We start from the raw sequence: 25,396 nt of genomic DNA on the forward strand, positions 1-25,396 counted from the left end.
CATAGAAGTACTTGTCAACATAGAAAGAGGTTACAGCAACGAAGAGTAAGCGGACATGTAAAGCCAACGAAGAGAAAGCGGAAGAGTAAAGCCAACGACAGTGCACTTGAGGCTTCACGTTTGTACCACGAAGCATTTTCCCGCCGAAGGCAGTCCAACAGGCGCACATTCATCAGGGTACATCCATGCCTTAGAGAACACGGGTGATTCGCACATGGAGTACGGGCAGGTAGGCCCAGAAACATAACACCTGATGTTGAGGAAAGGGTGTTAGAAAGAACATCATGTAACATCTGTAAAATCCTGGGGTGTTGAAACCAAAAATTAAAAATGTATTATCTTATGTTTAATAAAACCACCCTTAGCAAAGCATTTATAGCTTTTTGCTAAACTAGTGCTCCCAAGACAATGCCAGATCTTAACAGAAAATTAAGATTATCACGAAAACGGTTCATTTGCGGTTCGATGTTCACTGGGACTTTTTTGCTTATTTTAGTTTGTACTTTTCACCTTTCAATTATTGACTATCATTTTTGAAACACCCTGTATATTTAAATGTTATTTCATTGATATTATTATTCTGAGAAAACCTATAGGTGTAATTATAGAATGAACTTGTATACATATAGGAATGACCAATTATGGATGTTTGGAAATAAGGAGTGACTATTATGAAAATTTAACTGTTTTTTGTAGAATGATTTAAGATTATAGAAGAAGGTATGTATATTTTATATATTGATTATTATATTAAAATTCTTTACCCGCTAATAGTGTCGGAAGTTAGTTATATCTCTCTACTCAGTTTACTAAACGTATTTGGAATTTCCGTTAGTAGTCAGAGGCCCAAAATCAAACACTGATTAAGGTAGGAATTATTGGCTTTAGTTAGCTATTTTTTGGCAGTAGGCTTTAGCCAGAGAGTAAACGAAACGCCTACACTTTCCATAGTGTCCCACAACTGCTCAATGGGGTTGATATCGCGGGGTTCGGAGGCCAATCGATATGCTGCAAGTCAGAACTGTGTTCCTCAAAACATTCCTGCACAACAAGTGTCCGATGGCTCAGCGCATTGTCATCTTGAAAGACACCATAACCATTCGGGAAAAAGTGTAACATAGCAGGGTGTACACAGTCAGCAAGCGGTTGATGATAGCAAAGACCACTGATACGTTGTTCTACGTACACCAGGGGTCCAGGTTCCTGCCAGTGAAACATGACCCACACCATACAACCGCCTCAACCGGCCTGCACTTTTGATACCATGCATGATGGATCATAAGCCTCATGTTGTTGACACCAAATCCGTAAACGACCATCCACGGTGTGGAGTAAATAACGTGAATCATCCGAGCATCACACCTTCTTCCAGTCTTCTAACGTCGAACTTGCATGCTCTTTGCACCAGGCTAGTCTTTTACGCTGATGAACCTTGGTTAGGAGAGGATGCCGTAGGGATCGTCTGCTGGTATAGCCCATACATGCGACGCATGGTCATCCTAGATATTGTTCCGGGTTGATCCATGTTGTATTGGGTAGTCAACTCTTCAACAGTGCTGTGCCTTACGAGTCGTCGGACCCGGCGCTCACCTCTAACATCAACTTTGCAGGTTTGCCGTCGGGTCGTTGTTTCATTTTGACGATAGTCCTGGTACACTTTAACTACGGCGGCTCTCCAACATCCTACCAGTTCAGCTGTTTCGGAAATCGAGGCACCAGCTCGTCGAGCACCCGCAATCTATTCTTTATCAAAGTCCGATAAATCCTTCATTTTACCCATCACGCACGGAATTTTACTACCTACTGAACCACTGACACCTTATTTATGCTACGTAGGTCGACTAACTCTGCACTCTCGTACCTCACGTGGTCAACGGGTCACATTCAATTTCCATAGGGGTGGTCATAATTCAGTGAGCACTCAGTGTATATCTTGTGAATGAAATCCAATAAAAAGACTCCACCTCATATACCGAATTGCCATAAATATCTTCCCAAAGGGTAAAATGCGTAATTAATGGAAATACACTAGTATGCAAAACTCATGGAACAACACTATTTCTAAAGGTTACAACCACGAAATCTTTACTTAAGGTACTCTTTACTGATGAGAGTAGATTCAGTCTAATCAGCGATTCTGGACGTCATGTAATCTGCCATGACGTCCATCTGGAGTTGTTGAGTTCCAACTCCAGATGGAGGTACTTCTCGAAGAGAAGTACGTCCATCTGGAGTTGAGTACGTCCATCCAAGATAATGCCTCCGAGGTGTTCTCGGAGGCATTATCTTGGATGGACGTACTCAACACCTCGAACACCTTACGACGTACTCAACACCGAGAACACCTCGGACGTACTCCGAGGTGTTCTCGGAGGCATTATCTTGGATGGACGTACTCAACTCCAGATAATGGAAGGCGGTACTGTAACCGGTGCACTACTGTACTGTGTGTGTGTGTGTGTGTGTGTGTGTGTGTGTATATATACTGTGTCGGGGTGGTACCTAGGCATGTGTCCATCTCCACCTAAAACATTTTAACAGAAAAACTGTAAAGTGGGCCTGAATTATAGCTAAGAAATAGAATATTCAAAAGAAGAAAATTTTGAGATGGATTCAATTTTGAACAATGATCTAAAACTAATAACTGAATTTTGTATAGGAAAGGTAAAAATTGTATTAAAGAAGTGTTTGTGTGTATAGTGTGTTGTTAATGTCAGGTTACTTTGCCATCAGGAAGCAGCTGTCATCCACAGCTGCTACGTGTTGCCCGTCCCCGGCACGTGGAGCCGGACCTGCTCTACTATTATGATCTTTAGTGCCAAAGCACAATCCTGCACCCGACAGAAAAAGTGCAATACTGTCGGGTGCCAACATTCCTGGTCTCAGGTTGCCCAAACCCAAGAGCCAAGAAGGGAAAAAAAAAAAAAAAAAACCACCGTAGTGGTACATGTTGAGGAACCACAGATCAGACATATAGCTTCCTGATCTGAAACTCCCAACCCAGATGCATTTATGCATTATTCAAATATGCTGCCAGCTCAACCTCCGACAAATTTCTTATGATCGTCCTTCTGGTGAACACAGCAGATGCGAACCTCTGCAAGGCCTGAAAACTGGAAGCGTCATTCAAAAGCACCTGCACATTATCCTCAGTGATGTTAGTAAGTTCACTGAAAAGTCGGCTCCGCACAGATCCATACAAAGGACAAAGAAATAAAACATGTGTCCAAGATTCCGCCTCGCCGCAGGAACACCACGGATCAGGCTCCAATCCTCGAGAATGTAGTTTTTCACGAAAGGACCCGTGTCCTGTCAATATATAGTTGGTGTACATCGAAGGATGAAACCATGACGACACTGTTTTTGACATTGCAAAATCTGCTGATGGGATTAACTTCCTCGTTACCTGTCCTACCTCAGAAGAGCCCCACCGATTCCTCCAAACTTCAACTAATGAACTCCAGATTCTAAGTTTTTCTTCTTTGACGTTGTTAGTAAGGTCAACGGAAATGTCCAAACACTCAGTCGAAATTCCCCTCCTCAGTGTGTACAGCATTCCCCGATACATAATATATAAATCCAATGGAATGGTTCCTGCAATGACCTGCAACGCCGCTGTTGACACAGTTCTTGGAGCATGTAAAAAAGCCAATAACATTGATCTCTGCAGTGACATGAGTTTGCTTCTGATTCGGACCTTATTTACTGCACCCATCCACACTCCTGCCGCGTAAGCCACTATTGGCAGAAAGACAGTTCTGTAATATAATATCATAGTTCTTTTGTTAAGCCCCCATTCCTTCCTAGAAATCCGAATCACTGCAGAGGTGAATTTCTTGATTTTTTCATTTAGGTGCGACACATGCAAATGAAAACCCATCCTGTCATCCAAAATCACTCCTAGATATTTTGTATTAGAAACTAGAGGAATTTGTTTCCCTTTAATAACACTCTGGGCAGACGGTTGTAGTCAAAGTGATTTTTGAACACCATAAAGTTGGTTTTTTTGGGTAAAATTTTCAACTTGTTTAAGGTGGCCCACGCGGACAAGTCATCCAAAATGTTCTGTATTTTTTGCTCCAGTATTGTTCTGGACCTTCCAGAAACTCCCACAACTAAGTTGTCCGCATACGCCACCTGTAGACCTCCAGAAGCTTGAGATCCGTTCAGCCACTGATCCAGAACAGCGTTCCAAAATATTGGTCCCAACACCGACCCCTGTGGGCATCCTCGATTAATACATTTGTGATACATCAAATGCCTCGCACAAACCTTCACCATTCTATCACTAAAATATGAACGAACCACTCCATATATATTTCTGTCGCATCCAGACAATCTCAGGGATCTCAACACGCTCTCCCACCACACGGAGTCAAAAGCACCCTCAAAGTCTACAAACACTGCTAAAACATACTTTTCAGGAGAGGATTTTATATAATTGATCAAAGTCAAAATGGCATCTTCAGTTGAGTGACCCTTCTTAAACCCGAACTGATCGTCTGATATAGCGTGATTTACTGTTAGCACATCAATGATCCTAGGGAGCAACAACCGTTCAAACAACTTTCCTAAATTTGCCAAAAGAGAAATTGGCCTATATGCCCTAGGTTCCCTCTTGGGTTTGCCAGGCTTGTGAAGGATCTTAAGAAGGGCAATCTTCCAAGATCTAGGAAACTTCATCTCCAAGAAACACTTGTTGTACATATTTAACAAAATCTGAGGACAAATGTCATAAAATTTTAATAAAACCTTTTTTTCAATCAAATCCAATCCCGGGCACTTTTTAACATTCAGTTTAGTAATAGCTGCTCCCAGCTCCAACATGGAAAAAAGGCTGATCTCTGATGAACTCTCGTACTTAATATTCTCCAAGCGTATTTTTGACTGTTCAGCCGTATCCTGCCCTGGTACATCCTCAGGTAAGAGCTCCCCAACTATTTTTCCAACAGTATCATGCCAGTTGTCAGTTTCCTTTCCGTTGACCACTACTGTGTTATAAATTTCTCCATGTAATAGCTTATCTCTTGTGATCCTATAAATCAGTCCCCAGGGGTCCGAATTGCCCACCTCTTTGACTAAAGTCTGCCAACATTCAATCTTGGCACAAGCTATTTGCTTGTGATATTCTCTTCTTAATTGTTTGTAGTTATTACTAAGCAGTAATACATCTTGTACCGACAGATGCTTATTCCGCTGGAGCATTCTCCTGGCCTTCATCACCCTAGATCTCAGCTCGGTCAGCGCTGGAGACCACCAAGGAACCGGGACCGCTCGGAATTGTTTTCTTTTAGCACTTAGTACCATAGCCTGATATAGATGATACTCAACGTGGGACACCAATTCATCGGCATTGAAATCATTCAAGAATGTTTTATTGTTATCATTATAAACGGATTTCAAGTAACTACTAAATTTGTCCCAGTTTACCTTTTTCATTGAAAATCTCTTCAGGTTACCTAAGCCAAAGTTCCTTCGCGCAGCTTCAGGAGCAATATAAAAAGAAATTGCGTTGTGGTCACTGTTCACCAAATCAGGATTCACGTCCCATTCTAAAATCCTCTCATCATATCCTGACGAGATAATTGTCACATCTATGTTGGACTCACCGTTACTAGTTGAGAATGTAAAAGGCTTCCCAGGTAAATTCTGAACGCTCAAATTATACGATAAAATCAATTCCTCCAAGAGAGACCCGCGAGAGTCAACAACTCCACTATGCCAAAAGTTAGACTTGGCATTGAGGTCAGCCACAAGAATCAATCCCCGCTCTGCAAATCTCGAACAGATTCTATCAATGTGGTGCAAAGAAATCTGGAAATCATCCGTTGGAGAGCAATACGCAGACACTAAACAAAAGGAATACTCCATCAGTGACACGGCGACGCATACCACATCCCTGGAACATTCCCCAGTAATAGCAGTCATCACTATGTCCTGATTAAAAGCGACTATTGCCGATCTAGGAGGGGCATCCGAAGCAGAAACCACTCGGCATGATGATGGGTATCCCATTACCTTATATACAAGTCCTCCCACCTGTGCAGTGTAATATGGTTCCTGAATACAAACCAAATCTATGTTATTGTCAAAAGCAGCCACTCGAATTTCATCTGCTACAGCACGGGACCGCTGTCCATTAATCTGCAAGACTTTTAAGCATTGATTATTAAAATTATCTGTGGTAAAATGCAAATGATTTCCTTTATTCATTATATGTTCTCCTGTCTGTCATTTCTGCAGCTCTGATGTATTCAGGACATTTGCTGTCCCGCACCGAATGATCACAGCCTCGACCTCTCCTTTTGCAATTAATACACTGTGGGGGACTTTCTTTGTTAGGACACTCGGCATAAACGTGACCGCTATTGGCACAGTGGCCACAGGACACAGTGTTATGCGAGCAGGTCTGTGAAGAATGGCCATAGCCTAGACAACGAAAACACTTGTTAACCACTGTAAATTTACGAAAACGATGGGATCCAAAGCCTAAAAATATTCTGTAGTTTTTAAACAGACACTTATACAAGCGTGGGCTAAAGCCAATGATCCAATTTGTAACCCTAGTGCCTGAGCCGGAGCTGAACCTGAAGGAAACCTCCTGGTTCACATCCTCTTGAGTGAAATTATGATCCTGAAAGTTTTTGTAAAACAAATCCTCCATGATTTCTTCTTTGGTAAATTCTTTTGGGACTCCATATATTAAAACAGTTGGATTAGAAAATTTTGGTTTCTCCACAGACAATCCTGCCTGCTTGAAAGATAGTGTCTCAGTTATTCTACTTGCGTCTCCCTGGCACGTAGTCTCAAGCAAGACTGCCTTGTTTCTCAGAAGGCGTATGTTTTTGATCTTCATGTTTTTGTATTCATTGTTAATGGCGTCCGTAATAGCAGATCTCACATCCTGACTTGAAGCAATCTCAGAGCCCTCAGAAGGGCGAAAAATAACAATGTTATTAGGATCAGATTGACCTCCAGGGACCCTGCGAGCCGGTCTGTCCATATTTCCCTGTCTCCCAGAAGACTCCAAGGCTACAGGCTCATACAGCTCTGCAGACCCACGCGCCACATTCGCAAAAGACTTAGACCCAGGAGCCAAGGCCCCGGGCAACGGCTGTCTCTTCATTAGTCTGTCAAAATGATCATCCCGAATCTCTAATTCTGCCGAGCGAACTTTCAGACGTTCGTTGTCAATTAAAAGTGCTGTAGTTATAGACTCCAAATCCGCCCAGAGGCCACAGATATTGTTGTAAGTTGTTTTTGTTACCCCACTCGAATCTAAAGACATAAACTCGGTTAGAGCTCTTCTCATCTTTGACACTGTCGAATAAACCGTTGATGCATCCAAAGAACCTCCCAGATTTAGCCCCTCAACAAGCGAGGAGCCCACAACAGAGACTCCCTCCAGGGCTGAATTAACTTCCAGATTATTATCCACATGTTTCTCCACCAAAAGGGCCCCAGCTCCAAGATCCCGAGCATCCAGAGAAGTGGAGGGCTCCTCCAGAAGAATTGGAGGACTCACAACACTGTCCCCATTTGAAACCTGATCAGACGAGACCACTTTTTTACTTTTTTCCTTGTCCACGTGGGACCCCAGCTTAGGGGTTAAAGGAATCGTTCTGCCTTTAAGTGTTTTGAATATTTCAGGGGACCTCTTTCCTCCAACTTGGTCCATCGACCCAGAGTCAGAAGATGAGTCATCATCAGAGTTACCCCGTTCCTCAGTCTCCTTATCAACTGTTTTGTGTGTGCCGGCCTCCTCATTTTTATCCTTACGTGTTCCTGCCTGTTTTTTATTTTTACTTTTGCTTTTGTTCTTATGCTTGTCACCCTTAGTTCCACCTTTTGGTGCTTTAGTTACACTTTTACCCTTATGTTTTTTAGAGGCCTCAGGCGTTCCCCCGGACTCCCCGGAAGACACTCCCTCAATATCAGACTCCTGAATCAACTCTAAATTAAATTCTGTATTCATGTCTTAAAAATTATGTTTAATAAAACAAAGACTCAAAAACTGTTGTTTGAAGAATCCTCTTCTTCCTGCAAGAAAATATTTTTATTTACTTGTTCCTCTTCCTCTGTACTGTCCTGAAAAAATACCTACCTTCCAGCCCCTGTAATAAATTATCAAATCAATATAGATAGGTATATAAGTCTATTTTCCATGTATGAAGCTGGATGAAAAATCGGTATGAAAGTTTTGATTTTCACAAATCCTAAATTCTGTATCTCAGCTCCTAATCACCAGATGGAGCTGAAAAATATCTAGAAAAATAAGTAATTTCCTAAGGAATATATATACAGTACTCCAAAGTTGAACTCCTCAATCCCAATAGATGAGGAGATATTAATTATTTAAGTTTTGCCAATCTTAGCCCAAAACTAGCCCACACTCAATCCTATGTTAACCTATGGGAATCTTCTGCCCATAGGAAAACCTTGCAAAATTTAAATGTTTCCACAATATTATGGTTGATATATGATTGCAGTTACATATAGATGTCGCTCTCAATGTTAGGGGGTTTCCAGGACACCCAAAATAGAATTAAAACCTGGTAGCCATTTTGTCCCATGTAAAGTCTATGGGGCTATACTTTTTCTATGGGAAAATTCACAACTGATTTTCTGTAATGCTATCTCTATGGGATAATGTATCTGTATGTGATCACTATCTGTAAAACTGAAAAAGGTTTAAATCAAGTATATCTAGTCGATTTCACTACCCCTACCTCCAAAATTTAACACCTGAACTCACCACCACTTAAACTATCTCTGGCACAACCCTTCCCCATGTGCGTCTGTTTCGAGGTACCATTGGCCATGAGTTCGTGTTTATGAATGATCACGTCACACCCCATCGCACTGCAGCTGCTGATATGCTTTTGGAAAGTGAGGACATTGTTCGTATGGATTCGCCTGCCCGTTCTACCGATCTAAATCCCGTTGAACACATATGGGACGCTCTGTGGAGACGCCTAACGGCACGTCCACACACACACCAGAAAATGTTCACCAGCTGAAGATGGCGCTGACATACCTCATACCTCAACCGGTGCACTACTGTACTGAGGTAACCCTTCCCCATGTGCGTCTGTTTCGAGGTGCCCGAGTTCGTGTTTATGGATGATAACGTCACACCCCATCTGCAGCTGTTGATGTGGTTTTGGAAAGTGAGGACATTGTTCGTATGGATTCGCCTGCCCGTTCTGCCGATCTAAATCCAGTTGAACACATATGGGACGCTCTGTGGAGACGCCTAACGGCACATCCAAACACACACCAGAAAATGTTCACCAGCTGAAGATGGCACTGACAGAGGAATGGACGATATTCCCTGCAAGGACATATCAGCAACAATGTTCTTAGTATGGGCAGACGGTGCAAAGCCTGCATCGATATTAGGGGTGGCCATATCTCCTACTGAGGACCACCTCTTCCTTTTGTTCCATCTTTGGCAGTGATGCATTTGTATCATGGCAGCCAGTGCTATTTTTCATTTTTGAAAACGGTACAGAAGTTCTTCTGTACCGTTTTGTGGTGTTGTTTCCTTCATCATTTCTGTACCTCACTAGGTTCCTTTGGTATGCTTTCCTATATCCAGGCCACTCCTATGAGAAGATATAGGTGAAAACCCGACTGGTCCTTAAATTTTGCACAGCAGTGTATGAGAAATGATGCAAATGGCAATCATACCAACCAAACGTACATTTTATTGCATTTACGTGCACAAACTGAAATGACAAGTTAACATAATAGTATTATGTACTGTAAATCAAAATAAGTCCTCAATATTTTGCCTCCTCGAGCTGCAATTGCAGCCTTGCCACGATCTGGCATAGAGTTAATCAACTTCTGGATATACGGTTGCCCAATTTCGTGGTACCGCAACCTTACAATGCTCTCCTGCAGCTGAATCTTACTTGTTGGCTTCTTCTGAGGAATTTTAGACGTCATTTTGTACCAGCAATTTTCAATAGGGTTAAAATAGCACTGTTGCCGGGCCAGCCCAATACAGTAATGCTAGCATTTCTGAGGTGACTGCACCTTAAGGGAGAAAAACGAGGGGAAACATTGGTGTAAGTATGTTATAAGCCTTGTGAGACAAGAAGACAAACTTATCATTAAATCTGAATAGCATAAAACTTACCAATTTTGCTGTGTGGCAAGGTGCTGAGTCCTGTTGACAAACGCAGTTTTGGACGTCTGTGTGCTCCTCCAAGATAGCAGTGTAGGTTTCTGCATTCATTGTTTCGTTATTAAACTTAATTCGCCCCACCCGTTTGCTTGTTATGCATACCCAGACCATTTGACCGGCGGAGAACTTTACAGTCGGTGTCATGCAGTCAGGGTGGTATGCCTCCAATTTTCATCTTCTGACCTATCGCTTCCCATACGAGCCATGCAGGTTGAATTCTGACTAATAATTTATAGCTGCACGTATAGGAAAACCTTCTGCAAGAACGCTCAGTGCTGCTGCGAGTGCTTCAGTGCATGCTGGGAACTTCTTCTCCTGCCTAAAGCTCAGGAATACTATGTGAACTTTCTACATGGAAATCGCCTTGAGGAACTTCTATCGCCCTATACTCTACAAGCTCAGATTCTACCGGGGAAGAAATTAAATCAGACTATACATTTCCTGAACAGTTAGACTACTGGACAGTCTTTACAATTGTATAAAACAGAAATACATGTAACTATTGGTAAGTAACAACTAATGTTGCTGTAAAACGACTGTAAATAATTTTCAAATTCTGTTGCTAGAACTGATCAAAGAAACTGGTAAACCTCACTGGAATGAGTAAACAATGTTAATAGTTTATTTCCTTGTTAGTGCTAATGTTAATAGGGTAACTGATATATAATGCTATTGAAAACTGCAGGGTTCTTTAAAAATGTTTGTCTTGGCTGTGTGACTTCAATGAGTTTTTGGAGCTCCAGCCTTGTATTTTTTTTTTTTTTTTTTTTTTTTTGCGAGCTCCCAGGCCTGGGCAGCCTGTGAACGGAATAGCTGGCACCCACTGGTATTGCACTACCTCCAGTGGGTGCGAGATTTCGTGCACTTTGGCATGTAAGAGGATAAAAAACTCAGGCCCGGCTACTCGTGCCTGGAGGCAGGCAGCAGATGCCCAGGTGTTGGCTGCCCCTTTGCAGAGGTCCTACATTCAATACGGATCCACTAGGTGGAGATGGGCTATGCCTAGGGGCCACCCTTGATACCAGGACACACAGACGTGTCTTGTACTGTGTTTCCTCTACTGTATTCTGAACAAAAAATATATATATGCTAGGATAATTATATATGAGAATGAAAATGTACATAAAATTGTATATAAATTATTATCTTTAGATTGTACATAATATTTGAGTGTGTAAATAAATGAAAAAAAAATGAAAAAAATGCAGGTTGAATTTTGGTTCGTCAGAAAAGATGACGGGTCCCCTTGCTCTTTTGTCCATGAAACATGCGTTTTAGCCCAAGCAAGTCGCTTCTTCCTCATTTGTTGGGTCAACAAATTCTTCTTCTTAGGCCGAAAGGCATGCAGACCACATTCCGAAAGCCGTCTTTGGATAGTTCATGCATTTGTTTCAACACCATCTCGAAGTTCAGTTTTAGATCTGGAGCACTAGCATAGCGATTACGAAGGCATAGCCCTTTCAAATATCGATCCTGGGAAGGCGTAGTCACTCTCTTATGGCCTGACCAGGGCTTCTCTTAACATCACCAGTTTCACGCTTTAATTTCAGCACCAGAGATATTGCTGACTGGTGGCCGCCTATTTTATCAGCGATAGCGCGCGTAGAAAGCCATTCCTGGGACAAAGCAACAGCCACTTTTTTTCTTTGGTGTCACCTGAACATACAAAGACATGTTTACACCTCCGCAAAACAAAATACTAATGAGTGTGTATACCCTTCCAACGCCGTATTTATAGAAACGGCTGATGCAATACTTTGTAATTACTGTCTGATGCAATAGAAGCTTTATCTAACGCAATACCTTTGCTTTGCGACAAACAAAATTACTGTAATCAAACAATATCTTATACGTTTCATTACAAATGTTACTTTTTTTAAGGTGATGCAGATTTTTCGTCCGCCACTGTAGGTTAACTTGAATGAAGTATAGTTACTCTCAATGTGTAGCTTAGTGGCTTCTATGCTACTTTGAAGTCTTGAAGGAGGACACTGGCTCCTTGTTCAGAAGTTGTTTGGGGTGCACCTTCGAAGTGAAAAAATTCTTAGAGGTGTTGCATCTGCCCTAACTGTCTGCCACAACTTTCCGTTAAAAATTTCATGATCTGGTAGATTCCGGATGAACGTAGATTTTAGAATATTCGCATTACTATCGAGTTTAGTCCAATCTCTCATGGTTTGCACATCTCTTTCAAAGTTCCTTTGATATTAAATGCAGCGTTCGGGCTCCCCTATGATAATCCAGAAGGAACTTCATACTACATAGACTAATTGAAAGAGTTGGTGCTAAAGTCATGCACTCGAGTTCAGGCACTAGTCTTGACAACTTCAATTCTTCATTATAATTTTTTTTTTCTTTTTACAGGGATGGCATGCTTAATAGTTGCATTTTATCTGACTTAATATCGTTCATAGGTTCCAACAATGATGGGCCAACGATTACAGGAGGTAAACCCAGATATCAAGTCGGAGATATTGTCGATGTCAACTGCACAGCAGCACCGTCCCAACCACCTGCTGAGCTTAACTGGTATATCAATGATAAAGAGGTAAGTAATTTATGAAAAGAGGATTCCGCCCGTGCCCCAAAGTGCTATATAGTTTTTAGTTACAATCTTTATACATATACATTATATTCCAGGTATCGTAATTTTGCAAACGGTACTCATTTACACACCTCTTTAGTAATACCTTCCAAGAAATTATTTTACGAACTCCAGAGAGCGCGAATATTCGCCAACACTTGTTCCAAGACTACACTCCACTATTACTGCAATTTCTTATTTTGAATTTTTTGATTAATGATATGTTTAGTTACAGCACCAAATGGGTAGGGAAATCGCCGTCGGAGTTGAACAATAGCACCTTTCGCGTTAAACAAACCATAAAAAACCATGAAGTGTTTATCAGCATCTTCTTGATGCTGGAAAATCCTTGCCGCCGAATCATGGAATAACTGTATTTCCCCACCCGTTCACCCATGTCGATAAAAATTTGATATAATTACAGTCACTCAAGGAGCCGATTCCACAAGTTTACTAGATTCCTCCTAGTACTTCCTGTACACTATATTATTTTCTTTCTTTCGTCATTTGATCCTTGTTATAAACTGGTTCCAGAACTGAAGTTCGCTAAAGAACTTTTGAAGACTAAAGAACCCTTTGCATTAAAATAAAATCATAGAATTTTCCGTAATATCTCAGTTTTCTTTGTTTGTTTATTTATTGTATAAAATCAATTTTTGATCAACACTTCCGGTTTTCTGTTATATTATAGGTACGCACAGAGTATTTAGTGTTTCATCCTCCTCGGCTTTCCTCTGACGGGCAGGAATCAACCATACTGGGACTGCGATTTACAGTTGGATCTCGACATTTTCATCGAAATGAAATGCGATTAAAATGCACCTCGACTTTGTCCAAAGTAATCAACATGAGTAGCGAAGAAACGGTTGTAAACAATAGGCAGCAAAGCTCAGGGCTTCACGTTTCGGAAAATACTGGAACAGGTAAGTTCTGTGACAAGTTAATGAATTTGCATAATATCCATTTGCATCAGTTAAAGCATTTGCATAATATCCATTTGCATCAGTTAATGCATTTGCATAATATCCATTTGCATCAGTTAATGCATTTTCATCAGACCATTCTATTTAAAGCTGAAAAAAAGAAAACATCCTTTGAAAGGCACAGAATTAAAAAGTTACAGAAACGAATACTCTCCAAAGAGATTTGGTTTACATTTTGGATTCGCATTTATGTCAATGTCACTTACATTAGCGTGTCGTTCCATCCCCTCCCCCCACCTTTGGTGACTATGATGCTCTACTACCTCATTCCTCCTGCTGAAGTGATGATTGGTAGTTGAACTATTTAAACTACAAATTTTGGTGCTTGTTGGTCTAGACTTCGTGATACGTGCTAGTTCTTCCCACACCTGTCTAATTGGGTTCAAATCGGAATTCTGCTTCGGCCATTCTAAAGTTTGTGCATTTATAACCATTCTCAAAGAGTACTAGCCCTATGGCTCGACGTAGAAACAATCATGGGTCAGTACCAAAAAACTGCCACATTGTAGGGAGCATGGATTTAATTATTTAATGTGTTAAAATGAGTGACGGCGTTAATGGTTTCCAGAGCAACCACAAAAGTTCCGAGGCCATACCATGAGAAAAATCACCCTCACTGTAACTTTACCTCCTCTTCTGAATGTTCCCTTGGTGTGGGCACCTTTACATAGGAAGAGGACTTCCCAGTCATTATGCTGACCCTCCATTCAGCATCACTGGGCTCAACGTTCAGAGCTTTGCTTTCAAACTAAAGAAGCCAGATTACATCATAGCAGTCCGGAATGTTTGCGGGCGCTGTGATTGTGATTCGTCGGATTTTGGATAGGTAGTAGTAGCAATGGCAAATGATGCAAAAAAAGCCACTGGACTACACAGATATTTACTTAAGATTGCAAATATGCTATTAAAATCTAAAAACCATGGCCATATTCAAGCTTATATAATATTGACCAAAAAAAAAAAAAAAAAACCCCTGCGCACATCTCCCATCTGCACCCTCAAGAATTTGTGTAGTATTTCCTTGAATTTATTGAACCCACTCACTTCTACAACAACAAATGGAAACCTGTTCCAATAATCAACCACCTGAAGGCAAACGTCCACATATCTATCCTGCAACCATCTTTCCTCAACTTGAATTTATGTCCCCTCATGTGTGTATGCTCAGCAGCCGGAAGAATGCCATTAACATTCCGCTTAATCATATCCAAGGCTTTAAACACCCCAACCAGATCTCCCTGCAGGTGTCTAGTCTCGAGATGCCGCAATTTTCAGAAATGAAGACTTTCTAGATAAGAGCGCCCTTTTGTTCCCTTCGCCAGTCTGGTTGCCCTTCTGTGCACCTGTGCCAGCAGATCAACGTCCTTTCTAAAGTGAGTCCTAGTTCCTCCCTTCCGCTCGCGTGGAAGGGAGGAGCTAGGAATGAGAGGCCAAAAGTAGTGGGCGAAGGTGATTTTAGATAGTTTAATTTAGATTGTGTGGGGCATTCGCTTGCGTACAAGTAGAGTGGGGGAGTAGATTGAAGACTGGGGGAAAGGCAGAGATATGGAGCCGATAGAGAAGGCAGCTCCAGTTTACAGTGAGGCATGCCAATGCCCCACCAGAGAGTAAGAATGGGGGTGGCGCTTGGGGGGGACGGAGGAACCGTCACACTCCCCCACCTGCCGGGGAGGGGTGGAAAAGGTGAGCCAGACAAGAGAGCTGGCTCAGGTCGCCAAACGGCGCTACGTGCAGAGACTGCGATTTGTCCAAGTGGCATTTGGTATAGACCAGTAGGATTGAGTCTCTTCTAGGATTTAACTCCACTTCTCTGATCTCTGTATGCGCCAAGTTTTGCCGCCAATTTGGAGGTCGCTCATTGTAACTGGGACCCATCCAGTTAAATCACATTTTAGCGTCCATTGGATAATGTATAGAGAGCTGCTTGCCGTTTTTGGTGCATACTCCGTCTGACGGTCAGGATTGAGTATTCTAGATGCAAGTCTAGGTCCATTTGATGCCTGGAAATGTAGGATCAATAAATCCAAGTCAATACAGTGCAGTTTATGCAGCAATTTATTGAGTAGTCGATCGTGGGAACCATGTCCCGTCCATGGATATTTGGAAGAGTAGGATTTATTCGCCATTAGAGTGGATTCTGTTGTCGTTTGGGAGAATGGAGCTGTCAAGCAGAATGCAAGTCCGGATGGTACATTGTGCACGGAGGCTGGGCTTGCTTTTTCCTTTGGTGATTACCCTTGGGAGCCATGTCCCGTCCATTAGTCAATTTGCGGCGGAAAGTAATTGAGTATGGTTGAGGTGAGTTCCAGTTCTGCCATGATATCCAGCGTAATCAACGGGAGTAAAACTGAGAGGTTCTTCCCCATACTCTTCCTGTGATACGTGTTCCGTTTGATTATAATTGGTGTTGAGTTGGGATATTTAATGGTCCTACCCCAGTAATCTGGTATTGATAGAATTATGTTTCCACCTGATCATGAAGCTTTCAGGTTCGGGGTGCGTGGAGTACGAAATTTGTCCTTGTTGTTCGTGGTTTGCAGGCAGTGGAAGGGTTAGTCGTCTAGCGTATAGGTTCTGAGCAAATTCAGTTAAAGCTTTGTAGTTTGTCCCATCCTCCAGCAGGTGGTGCTCCTGGTCTTTAGGGTTGCAACGCACTTGTGTGATCAGCTGGGCCCGTAGATCCTACAGTTCCCACTCATGCATCTGGTGATCTCAGCTCTCGGGGAAGCCACAAGCACATGCAGGGTTGTCTGTGATTCCAAGGAGATGAAGCTTGTGACGGATCGCTCCATGCCCTATAAGGAGGTAGGTGACATGCAGTCCTGGGCACAACCATATCGGAAATATAGCGTACACTTGCTAAGATTTGGAAGGAACTTTCGCGTGACTTCCCCTTTGTCAGAGTTTGTCCAGCGTTGTTGCCAGATTGATCGCAGGTAGATTTGAAGCTTGTTCTTCTCGGATTTCCAATTGCTTGTCGGATCTGTTGTGTGGTCCAGATATGTTGCAACCTTTCCCCGTCCAAGCTGCTGCAGCATGCCTGTTCGGGTGACCTCAAGGTCGAGGGGGAGAGCCCCTCTATTCACTTGCAGTGCGTGGGTCGACACTGTTTTGCATGCTCGGGTGAGGGTTAATAAGATGGGTCTATGTATAATTTCGAGCCGTCGGCGATTTACCACGGTTGAGGCTTTGTGAAACCATGAGCCAGAGGCATATGTGATTGCCGGAATGATTGCTGCTTTATAGAGGATCGCCAGGGTGCGCCTTTTCAGCCCCCAGTCTCGCCGTGTAACTCTGGCGAGCATGGCTGCATAATTTTTCATCTTATTCTGCATGTACTTTAGGTGTGGAGTGAACGACCGGTTCCGATCCAAGATAACTCACAAGTATTTCAATTCAGTAACTAGCTTGATGGTTCTGTCTTGTATTCTAATATTTGGTGGTCTGGTTGGGATTAGATAACCCTTCAGTAGGATAGATTGAGTTTTGGTAGGTAAAATTCGGAGACGGTGCCTTTCTGTCCATTCTCGGAGTTTAGTTAGCGCTGTGTTTGCGCGAATTTCCAATTGAGCTCTTGAGTCTGCGGTTAGGACCAGGGAAAGGTCGTCAGCATACGCCAGAGCTTGTACATCCCCTAGGTCGAGTTGGAGAAACTCGTCCAACATATAGTTCCACAGGAGAGGACCCAATACAGAGCCCTGCTGGCATCCCCATTGTACTTGGCGCTCGACCTTGCAGTAGGGGGCCTGAACCAAGATCCTTCTTTCGCTTAGGTAGCTTTTTATGCAGCTGTAGAGATTTATCGGCAGATGAGCTTCCCTGAGTCTTGCGAGGACGCTTGGTCACCAAAGGGCATGCAACGCCCACGGAAAGTCGATAGAGATGAGAAGTAGATATTTCTGTGGACAGTTTTCTGCCATGTTCAGTATTCGCTCCAGTGGGTCCAGAGTGGATTTTCCTGACTTGAAGCCATATTGCCCGTTTGCAGGATGATTTGCTGTAGAGTAGTGTATTTCGATTCTCTATTTGAGCAGTTGTTCTAGCACTTTACTCAGCACAGAGAGGAGTGCAATTGGTCAGTAGGATTCTGGTATGTGTGGCTGTTTAGTTGGATTTTTGAGGATTAATTTTAGGCTAGCAACTTTCCAATCCGAGGGGAACGTGCCAGAGTGGAGAGAGTGATTGTCCAGTTCCAAGAGCAGGTCCGGGGTAAATTCGCCCCCTTCTTGACCAGTTCTGGCCCAAGCATGTCGAGTCTAGGGGTTCTTTTGTTTCTAATTTTGTTTATGGCAATTTGGAGTTCTAGGTGAGTAAATGGATCCTCTACCTGCGGGGACTGGTAGGCGTCATTGGCCTGGCATATCTGTTGTTGTTCGTGGGTGTTGTCTCCTTCTATAGGTTTGAAATTGGCATTTAAAACATTATTGATGGTGTCCTGCCATTTGTTGGTCATGGCTCCTTGGGGGGGTGATGGTGGACGGTACCACTTCTCCCCTGGGCAGCTTATTTGTAGTTATTCGGTAAATGATGCTCCATGGGCCAGAGTTGCCCACAGTGGAGATCCAGATGCTCCCAGGACAGCTTTTTCCGCTGCCTGATAATTAGAGTGTATGTGTTTCTGGCCTCCCTGTACTGATGTCTGAGGAACTCAACATCATGGGGGGGCAAGTTCGTCTGGCTCTTTGGAAAGCACGCCTCTTCTGATTCATGGTTCTTCTGAGCAGGCCAAGTTCTCGTGACCCCCATGGGACAGCACCTGGCATCGGAATCCTCTTCTTGATTGTTAGATTGGCTGCACTCACAATGGCATTTGTGACCACACGTTGGAGTTGATCCAGGGTTTGGTTCTGTAGCTGGTCGGCTATTGGACTGTGTTCGTTGTTCATGATGGCGACTTTGAACACATCCCAGTTTGCTTTGTTAACAGAGTATCTGTTCTGTTTGAGGATGTTTATTGGAGCTCGATAGAGTGATCTTTGCATGGTAAAGGTGATGGCCCTGTGCTCTGAGCTGGTCCAGTCCTCCTGCACCATCCAGTCTGCCAAGTGGCCGGCAAGGGTTCTGGTAGTCATGGTGGCATCGACAGTGGCCTCCCATAGGGTTGAGCTGAATGTGGGAAGGTTGTTAGGACAGTTAATAACAACAAAGCTGCTGTTTGCCAGGAACTCCTCCATATGCTGGCCGTTTCTAGAACCTCTACGCTCCGGCGTCTCTCTATGCCACAGGGGTTAGTGGCAGTTGAGGTCAGCAGTGACAAGAATTTTTGCTCCCGAAAGTTCGGTTTGGACTTGTTGTAAGTACTGAATTGCTGGAAGGATGTCCTCCCCTGGATGGCAGTATAGTGAAATCGCATAGAGTTCCCCTAAGGAGGAGACGATGTGTGCACAGGAGACCCACTCAGAGCACAGGTGCGAGATCCTTGTGACCGTTATATCCGGATTCCTGACCACCAGCGCAGCCCAAGGAGTTGCGCCATCCACCTGGACTATCTTGTAGTTAGGCGGATATCCCCCGACACCACCCGCACAGGTGTAGGTTTCCTGTAGCAGGAGGTTGTCGAGGTTTTCTTCCTCAGCCTTCTGTCTGATCTGTCTAGATACAGCAATTGCTCGCTGTGCGTTAAGTTGTAGGAATTTAATGAAACTAGTGTTATGTCTTTTAGGCAGAGTCCCCATAATGGATTTAGTTGTTGGGCACTTCTTGCTTTAATCCTCGTCAAGACTGCTGACGAGGAAACTAGGAGACGGTCGTGTTCAAAGCCGCTAAGTGGATTTTTCTTATTTATTGATTTGAAATTATTGTTTTTCTAAAATTTTGATTTAAATTTAGTAGTATAACATTATTTTGTGATTTTCTGATTAATTTGGTGTATTTGTTCTTTACTCGGCCTTGTAATTGCATAAAAGTATCGGTAAGGGTTTCCATGTGTTTCAACTCCGCTACCGTTCGTAACTTTCCCGCCTTTGTGATACGATAGTTATTACCGTACTAGATAGCGTTAGTTGAACTTCGTTAGCAGTTAAATTGTACGTTTAAATAAATACATATAACGACTTAGATTACAAAGGTAATATAATTAATTATATTTAACATAATTAATAACATAACATAATTAATTATAATTAATTAATAAATTAATAGAATCATGACTCGGACAAGAGCAGCAAAGCAAAAGGCTCAAGCTAATGGAAGTGCTGTGGCTCAGAGCAGAACTGAGGGGGGCAGTTGTCCTCTGACTCACAGCCTTATAAAATGCACTGTATGCTTGATGTTTGCAGAGCAATCGGGTACGGAACATGATACTGCCATGGGGGATGTCTTTGTGTTTGCGCGATGCAAGGAGTGTATCGATAGCAGGCAACAACTCGGCGTTTTTGTGGGCCTATATGACAGCTTGAAGGACAGGGTGGATGCCCTCGAAGAAACTAAATTGAGTGGCCCATCAAGCTCTCAGCTGCCCACATCAACGCCAGAGCTTGCACTTGGGCATCGCGTAACACAGAGACAACCCCCAAGGCAGAATGCGCTGGTCCCTAAGGAACTAGTAGTTGTTGGTGACTCTATTGTCAGGGAAACGGGGAACATGCTTTGTAAAAAAGATAGGTGGAGCAGGACCAGGGTATGTCTGCCAGGGGCAAAGGTTGATGACATTGTAGAGCGAATATCATCTTTTAAGGGCACAAAAGGTGATACAGTTGTACACGTTGGCACTAATAATATTAAGAGTAGGAGACCGGCAGAATTACTTAACAAGTACAGGTCACTGTTGAACAAAAGCCGAGAATTAGGGTTGAATTTGAAAGTGTGCAATTCTGCCCAGACACGGTAGGAGGGAGTATATGATGAGAGCCGTGTCGATCAATTCGGCCCTGGAAAGATTGTGCAAGGCTCAAGGGGTAGAATTTTTTTCAGCCTGGACTGTACTTGTTAACAGGAGAGATTGCTTCTACAGAGATGGGATACACTTAAATAGAAAGGGTGCAAGAATATTTGCTGATGCTATCGAGGCAGTGTTAGGTGGGTCGGAAAACTGCTAGCTTGGGGGGAGACAAAGACCAATAGATTGACAGTAGCCACTGGCAGAGGTGAAAGAGAGGTGAAAATCGGCAACACTGGAAGCACTTTGGCACGGCAATGTGCTCCCTGAAGCGATGTGAGCTCCAATTTATGTATATTCTCTCTTGTTTTGTTACGAGTTTCCATGCATCGGGGGCCAATCCGACCACCCAGTTTGTCAGATTGTCATTCCTACTCATGGTTTGGTGCTTGAGCATTAGTAGGAGAGTTTTGTCTCTATCGGGTAAGTCTTGCTGGAGGTTGCGTATATATATCTCCTCACATATGGCAGTAGAAGTCAAGTCTTTGTCGATATCAAATATGACAATGGATGGGCCTTTTTTCTCTGGGAAGCTCAGCAGAGAGTCCAAGCCTCGGAATCTTGGAGTTATTGATGATGAGATCTGCATCACGTTTGTTTTCGGTCTCAGTTATGACCCCTGTGTTTCGTGTCTTTCTAATGGCTCTGATTTTAGTTGTTCTAAACTCTTGAGTTAGGGAGTCAATGACCTTTTTCTTGACCTCTTCACTAGTTTTAAGAGTGTCAGTGGTTGTCGGTTTGAGAACCACGAAGTGTGGAGTCGGGATAAGTGTCTTCCTGGGTGCCAGATTAGTGGTGGTGACAGTAGTAGTGGCAGGTTTCGTCCTCAGCGCTTCAGAAAATGCCGGGACGCGCTGTGGCATTTGTCTTGCCCCGCATTCCATGGGCGTGTAGCCGTGTGATGGCTCTCTCATTTTCTGCATGTGTGTCATGCAGAATTGTCTCCATCTTGTGAAAGATGGTGACAATCTGCGATCTCAGGCCAGACGATATCCTACTGGGATTCTCCTTAAAAATGGTTTCGAGGACCGTTTTCAGAAAGAGAGTTTTCTCATATACGGAGCCCTCTGGTATGGTATGGTCCAGAGATGGTTCTTGTTGTTTTTCATAATTTATTTCTTTTTGCGATGCAGTGACTTTTGTCTGTTCCTTTATTTCAGCCCGAGATCGTGTTTCCCGTTCCGATTCGAGAACCACTCGCTTGCGGGTTTTCCGTTTGGTTGAGGGGGTTCCAGGTCGGATATCCTCTAAATCCTCCAGTCGATCAATAATGACCGGGTCATCATTTTGTGTCTGAGTCAGGGGATCTTTGTGCTTGTCTAATTTCCTCTCCATATCTGTGGATTCCGCATTACCGGAAATGTTCGGTTAATCGGGTTCACAGTGTTGGGGTTAGATAGTTTGTTAAAAATTATGGCGATCGAATCCAACCGCAAGTTCGTGGGTGTATTTGAAGGCACACAGTGGACGTTTTGGGGGTATCCCCACAGCACTTTGAGAGGGGATGAGAAACGCTAGATATAGAAATTCTCCTAGGAGAACGGGACTACTTTCCCAGTAGGATGTGGTATAGTGTGTTTGGTGTCAAGCGGCACCAGAGGTTTCCTCCATCTCCGCATTGCTTGCATTGTGATGAGTGTGCCAGTTTACTGGAAATGCCAGAGATTCAAAAGTGTATGGATATTGTACATGTTTAGTGTCGTGTATCGTTGTTCATCTGGTCATTTAGCCGCTGGACCCTACTGAGGCCCAACGTTGCCCCACTTTAGCCCGGTGGAGGCAGACCAGGAGACACCAGTCGATTAAGATTTACTCTGGCAGGTCCTGCCACCTAATTTCCTGAGATTTCAGTGGCTAGGACCTTAAAAAAAAAAATAAATAAAATAAAAAAATAAAAAAATAAAAAAATAAATAAATAAAATAAAAAAATAAAAAAAAAAAAAAATATATATATATATACAAATATATATATATATATATATATATATATATATATATATATATATATATACATAATACACACAAATATATATATATATATGCTACACACAAATATATATACATATATACACACCCTCTATGCGCTTGGGTGGCAGGGAGGCGCTAGAAATGAGAGGCCGAAAGTAGTGGGCGAAGTTGATTTTAGGTTGTGTGGGGCATTGCGTGCAGGTAGAGTGGGGGAGTAGATTGAAGACTGGGGGGAAAGGCAAAGACATGGAGCCGATAGAGAAGACAGCTCCAGTTTACAGTGGGGCAAGCCCATGCCCCACCAGAGAGTAAGAATGGGGTTGGCGCGTGGGGGGATACGCTGGAACCGTCACCTCCCCCACCCGCCGGGGAGGGGTGGAATAGTTGAGCCAGGCAAGGGAGCTGGCTCAGGTCGCCAATACGGCGTGCATGCAGAGATTGCGATTTGTTCATGTGGCATTTGGTATAGACTAGTAGGACTGAGCCGCTTGCAGGATTTAACTCCTCTTCTCTGATATCTGTGTGAGCCAAGTTTGGCAGCCTATTTGGAGGTCGCTCATTGGAAATGCGACCCGTCCAGTTAAATCAGATTTTAGTATCCATAGGATAATGCATAGAGGGCTGCTCGCCGCTTTTGGTGTATACTCCGTCTGTAGGTCAAGATTGAGTTTTCAAGAAGCAAATCCTGGTCCATTTGATGCTGGAAATGTAGGATCAATAAGTCTAAGTCAATTCAGTGCAGTTAATGCAGCATTTGTTGAGTAGTCGCTCGTGGAGCCCATGTCCCGTCCATGGATATTTGGAAGAGTACGATTTATTGTCCATTAGGGCAGATTCCGTTGTTGTTTGGGAGAATGGATCTGTCACCAGAATGCAAGTCCCGGTCGTATATTGTGCACGGAGGCTGTCCTTGCTCTTTTGTTTGGAGGTTGCCCTTCGGAGCCATGTCCCGTCGGTGAGTCAATTTGCAGAGAACAGGACGTGAGTATGGTTGAGGTGAGTTTCAGTTCTGCCATGATGTCTAGCGTTATCCACTGGGGTAGAATTGGGAGGTTCTCCCCCCATACTCCTCCTGTGACACGTGTTCCGTTTGGTTATAGTTGGTGATGAGTTGGGATATTTAATGGTCCTACCCCAGTAATCTGGTATGGATGGAATTATAAAAGCTTCCACTTGATCATGGAGCTTTCAGATTTGGGGTGCGGGAGTACTACATTTGTACTTGTTGTTCGTGATTTGGAGGCAGTGGAAGGGTTAGTCGTCTAGTGTATAGACTCTGAGCAAATTCAGTTAAGGCTTTGTAGGTTGTCCCATCCTCCAGCAGGTGGGTGCTCCTGGTCTTTAGGGTTGCAGCGCAATGTGTGATCAGCTGGGCACGTATATTATGAAAAGCATTAGTAGAGGCATTTGATGCAAGAAAGCAAGCTTATGCAGCATCAGCCAAAAAAAAAAAAAAAAAAGTAACATAAATAAATAAAAATAACCACTTCCACTTCACCCCTCTGTTCGTTCGAAATACCTGTCCAGCTGAGCCTTAAACTTATTTAGGCTATCAACTTCCACGACAAGGGATGGAAGTCTGTTCCATCAGAACAAGGAAGTCTGTTCCACGTAGATCATCATACAGTTCACACTCATATCCCAGGTCTCGGGGGAGCCAAAGGCACATGCAGGATTGTTTGCGATTCCAAGGAGATGAAGCTTGTGACGGATCGCTCCGTGTCCTGTAGGGAGGTAGGTGACATGCAGTCCGGGACAAAACCATGTCGGAAATATAGGGTACACTTGCTCCAGACTTGGAAGGAACTTTTGCGTGACTTCTCCCTTATCAGAGTCTGTCCAGCGCTGTTGCCAGATTGATCGGAGGTAGATTTGAAGCTTGTTCTTCTCGGCTTTCCAATTGCTTGTCGGATCTGTTGTATGGTCCAGATATGTTGTAACCTTTCCCCGTCCAAGCTGCTGCAGCATGCCTGTTCGGGTAGCCTCGAGGTCGAGGGGCAGAGCCCCTATATCACTTGCAGTGCTTGGGTAGACACTGTTTTGCATGCACGGGTGAGGGTCAATACAATGGGTCTATGTATAATTTCAAGCCGTCGTCGGCTTACCACGGTTGAGGCCTTGTGGTACCATGCGCCAGAGGCATATGTGATTGCCTGGATGATTGCTGCTTTATAGAGGGTCGCCAGAGTACGCCTTATCAGCTCCCAGTCTCGGCGTGTAACTCTGGCGAGCATGGCTGTATAATTTTTTATCTTAATCTGCACATACTTTAGGTGTGGAGTGAACGACCGGTTTCTATCCAGGATAACTCCCACGTATTTCAGTTCAGTAACTAGCTTGATAGTTCTATCTTGTATTCTAATCTGTGGTGGTCTGGTTGGGGTTAAGTAACCCTTCAGTAGGATGGATTGAGTTTTTGTTGGCGAAATTGTGAGACGGTGCCTTTCCGTCCATTCTCGGAGTTTGGTTAGCGCTGTGTTTGCAAGAATTTCCATATGGGCTCTTGAGTCTGCGGCCAACACCAGGGAAAGGTTATCGGAATACGCCAGTGCTTGTACGTCCCCTAGATCGAGGTGGAGAAACTCGTCCAAGACAACGTTCCACAGGAGGGGACCCAATACAGAGCCCTGCGGGCATCCCCAGTGTACTTGGCGCTCGACCCTGCAGTATGGGGTCTGAACCAAGACCCTTCTTCCGCTCAGGTAGCTTTTTATGCTGCTGTACAGATGTATCGGCAGATGAGCTGCCCTGAGTCTTGCGAGGACGCTCGGCCACCAAAGGGCATCGAA

General features: G+C 43.5%; 1 protein-coding gene across 2 annotated transcripts in view; it reads left to right on the forward strand.

Moving 5' to 3' along the window:
• The window catches only part of LOC150089286 (synaptogenesis protein syg-2-like), a 684,886-nt gene that overhangs the window by 554,316 nt on the left and 105,174 nt on the right, over positions 1-25,396 (forward strand). For both annotated transcript variants that reach the window (XM_090368466.1, XM_090368467.1), the window contains exons 6-7: positions 12,610-12,743; positions 13,471-13,702. In XM_090368466.1, the coding sequence (XP_090224592.1) occupies positions 12,610-12,743; positions 13,471-13,702 (366 nt within the window). The remainder of the gene's footprint in view (positions 1-12,609; positions 12,744-13,470; positions 13,703-25,396) is intronic.

The sequence above is a fragment of the Mastigoproctus giganteus genome, chromosome 2 (genome assembly GCF_048544385.1).
Source record: "Mastigoproctus giganteus isolate SK-2022 chromosome 2, ASM4854438v1, whole genome shotgun sequence".
Taxonomy (NCBI): Eukaryota; Metazoa; Arthropoda; class Arachnida; order Uropygi; family Thelyphonidae; genus Mastigoproctus; species Mastigoproctus giganteus.